Genomic DNA, 3559 nt, shown 5'->3' with positions numbered 1-3559 from the left:
ATTAAAAAGAAGGAGACTATTCCACCATCAGCTAACAGTAAAACCTGCTCATAAGAGTTGGGAGGGAGGTAACAACACTATTCATAAATTAGACATATAGATATTTATATTTATAATTATAATTATATATATATTTATAATTACCTCTTACATTGTAAAAGTAAAAAGTGCAAAAGTATAAGCCTTCAGATTCCCATCAGTGTGGAAAGCCAAGGATTACTTTTTTTCCCTTTTATATATTGTTAAGTGTGTGTGAGTTGTAAACATTGCTCCCTGTCCACAGTTTGTTTATTTTAGTTTTTGCTCTTAAGAGACCCAATAGTCATCCATCTATACAATGGTTTGAGAAGGGGAACTTTCCTTTTGAGAATCCCATTCAACAATTAGTGCAAATTTTTTAGAGAGTAGGCGGGAAGAGGGCAAGTAAGGCAACAGTTACAAATGGCTCATCTCAAGCTTACAATAGGAGCCCTAAACATCTGCATTACCCAAAGGGCAAGAAATCCCTTTCTTCCACCAGACTTATGGAGAGGTTCTTTAATTCCTTCTCAGAGGATACCAGTTTGTAACCCAGTTGTATTAATACCTGCTGGCACGCATTCTGTGTGAATGCCACAATATCATAAGACAGGCGGAACCGCCACTTCTCTGCTGTTGCTGCTGAATTTCGGACAGTCCCGTATTTGTGCTTGGCTGCAGACCTGTCTCCTCTTGTATTATTCTGTATCCATCGTTCCACATTACTATCCATTGGGATACCGAGGAATTCGTACATTTCCTCAGTCTTTTTCAGAGGATTCCTAGCTAGGTCTTCATATCGCACCAGCATGTATTTGCCTTTCAGCCATGAGGGCCTATTTAAGCCAGTGGATACGGAGTTCAAAAAGTCCTCACAGACAGTGGTGAGTTGTGTCACATCCAAGTTGTAGGGTTTCCTACCTGTGCCATCCCAGATTCGCCAAAGTCTGTAAGTGTCTCTAAATGTTTCACTCCTGGAAGCAAGGATGCCTCTGGGGTCTCTCACTAATTGTATAATTTTCAGGTTGAGCCTTGGATCGTCCACCAAGGCCCGAAGATCATTGACCTCTGGCACTCGCACTGTTTTGATAGCAACATGCCCATGATCTCTGCATGATTCGGTAGCTAGAGTCAAGTTCAAAGTGCCACATTTTTTTATGCAATCACCTTCCTCCAGAGTTGTATCAATCGGTGCCAGTGTGTCACAAACTGGTGCAGAGCACAGAGCTTTGCTGGCCCCTCTCCTGAAGAGTCTTTCTGTGGTGTGGTTCACTGGCTGGGGTTTGATGTAATTTTCCAAAAAGTAAAGATCGCAGTCATAAAGACTCCTCAGCAAATCTCTGCCAGCTCCCAGCATGATCCGTCGGTCCATGGAGCCCTTCATCTGGGTTAGCTTTGGAATCAAGGTGTACTGGACATGGTAAAGGGGCTCAAATAAATAGAAAACATCAAAGTGCTGATTAAAGAGCTGACCAACGAAAGAAGAACCACTTCTGGTGGTGGCTAAGATCAGGACATGAGTCTTCTTAGAAAGGTTGTAAGAAAACGTTGGGCTTTCATCACACAGTCTGTCAGCAGATTCAGCCTCCTGATTCAGGCTACAATTCATGGGACTGGGTACAGGGCAATTTTGGAAGGACTTGGTTGTGAAAGTGCGGATGGCTGTGTACTGGATAGCAATGGAGGCCAAAGCAAGTAAGAGGACAGCCTTCCAAGAACATTGCATGGCTGGTCACCTTCATGGAGATTCTTCACAGTTCAGTTTAGTATCTGCAACACAATAGAATCAATCTGATTGAATGTGAGATTCCCAGAATATTTATAGTCTAACAGAAATCATACACACTCTGTACAATAGCCTCCTTTCAGGAATCTCGAGAAGTCATTACAAAAGGTATGCATGTCTTGTGTATGTGTAAACATTGTGTTCTGTAATCTCAAGACTTTATAAGTACAATGGTTTATATACACACCTACATTTTTCAGCTCCTGCTGAGAAGAAAAAAGATGCCTGAGGGCTTCCCTTTCTCTCCTAGTAAAAAAAAGGTGAAAAATGTACAATTTCATTGCCAATGAAAGGCAGTTCCCTGCAGTCTGATCAACCATGGCAGCCTGCATTAATAGCTGAGGAGTGTAGGCAGTGTATGACCCCAGGTTTGTTAATGCTGGGAATAATGTATATAATTCAGGTACAAATTGAAAATATGAACTTCAATTACAAAAGGTAAAATTCAAAAGAATCACATTTTTCCCCCTCCTTTATTTTTTTTTATTTTTTTAAAAAGCAATACCTGGGATGGTTAATGGAAGGGGGGAAATGACTTTCACCAGCAATGTACAACCTGCCTTGCCAGAGGATATAGAGGTTGGAGTGCCAAATTCAAATTTTTACCTATAAAAGCATACTCAGGAGTGTAATTTACCATCCCACGGCCTAATCGCCTGCAGAAGAATGACAGTGAATTAGCCTTTCCTTTCCCTTATACACAATCCTGATTTCATCTGTTTCATGGATTAAGCACACACCCACACAAGGGGGAATGCAACCTTGGGTATGCGATTTGAGATCGCTGGAAAATTAACTCTGTCATCTCATCTGCTTCCTGGCCTTTTATACGTTCTGTTTCACCCAGTTCCTCATTTCACGAGGGGTTATGTTCTCACTGGTATTCTGCTTATTTACTTGCTCAGAATACCCATTTCTTATTAAACAAACTGACTACATAAAGCTATAGCTGATCAAATGGGGGCGGGGGGGACAGAGACATCTTCCGCACACTTATTGATTAACTGATTGCCAAAGGCAACTGTTTTCTACATATGATTCAGGAAATTATTGAAGAGGAAAAAGTAATTGAGTAAAATCAATCCAATAGTGTATTTTTATTTTCTAAATTATCAACATAAAAATACCAAAAGACAAAATGTCAGCCTCATGGTCCCTAATTATGAAGACATCGCTTGCAAAGTGCTTTAAAAAAAAAAAACAATTTCTTCCTTGCAATGCAAATGGATAGACAAACATATTTATGATTCAAATGCTGATCTTCACAGCAACAATCTGTAAAATTAAGATGCTGCTACTGGGAAGATTCCATCAGTGTTGTTCGGAAGGTTTAGATCTAGTGGATAGTTTTATTAATGGAGGAGGAAATTGTATACTTTTTCTCCATTCCCCTTTCTCCTTCAATAATATTCCTAAAAATAAATTTCAGAAGATTGGTTGGCCATTCAAAACAGTTTGAAAGAAAATATATTGAATGAATCAAAGAGTAACATCTGTTTTCTTCCTTCACTAGCTTAGAGGTATTACCTACTCTAAGAGTTCTCTTATTCAATGCTGTACCAATCCTTTATTCTCAATATTGAAAGTTTAATTCACAGGATGAACCCTTGCTGTGATCCAACATCTCCAGATGGAATAGATCTGCATGTGGACCTATTTCCATTTCACAGGAAAGAACCTGAAACTGTTATTTGTAGTTTAGGATTTGAAGCAAAGATGAATAGATCATAATCCTTTTTTGAGGTTCCACTAATG

The 3559-nt window shown here is 39.5% G+C and overlaps 1 protein-coding gene across 1 annotated transcript; it reads right to left on the bottom strand.

Annotated features, from left to right (window-relative positions):
- Positions 1 to 378: 378 nt before the first annotated feature.
- CHST1 (carbohydrate sulfotransferase 1) lies at positions 379 to 1744 on the bottom strand. The gene has a single exon (XM_015824856.1). The coding sequence runs from the start codon at positions 1742 to 1744 to the stop codon at positions 485 to 487; it is 1260 nt and encodes a 419-aa protein (XP_015680342.1). The 3' UTR covers positions 379 to 484.
- Between the last annotated feature and the right edge of the window lie 1815 nt (positions 1745 to 3559).

This window comes from Protobothrops mucrosquamatus, unplaced genomic scaffold, assembly GCF_001527695.2.
Source record: "Protobothrops mucrosquamatus isolate PMUCROS unplaced genomic scaffold, P.Mucros_1.0 scaffold2383, whole genome shotgun sequence".
NCBI classification, from domain to species: Eukaryota; Metazoa; Chordata; class Lepidosauria; order Squamata; family Viperidae; genus Protobothrops; species Protobothrops mucrosquamatus.
Note: the sequence above shows the minus strand (reverse complement) of the source record. Positions and strands in the feature narration are given on the sequence as shown.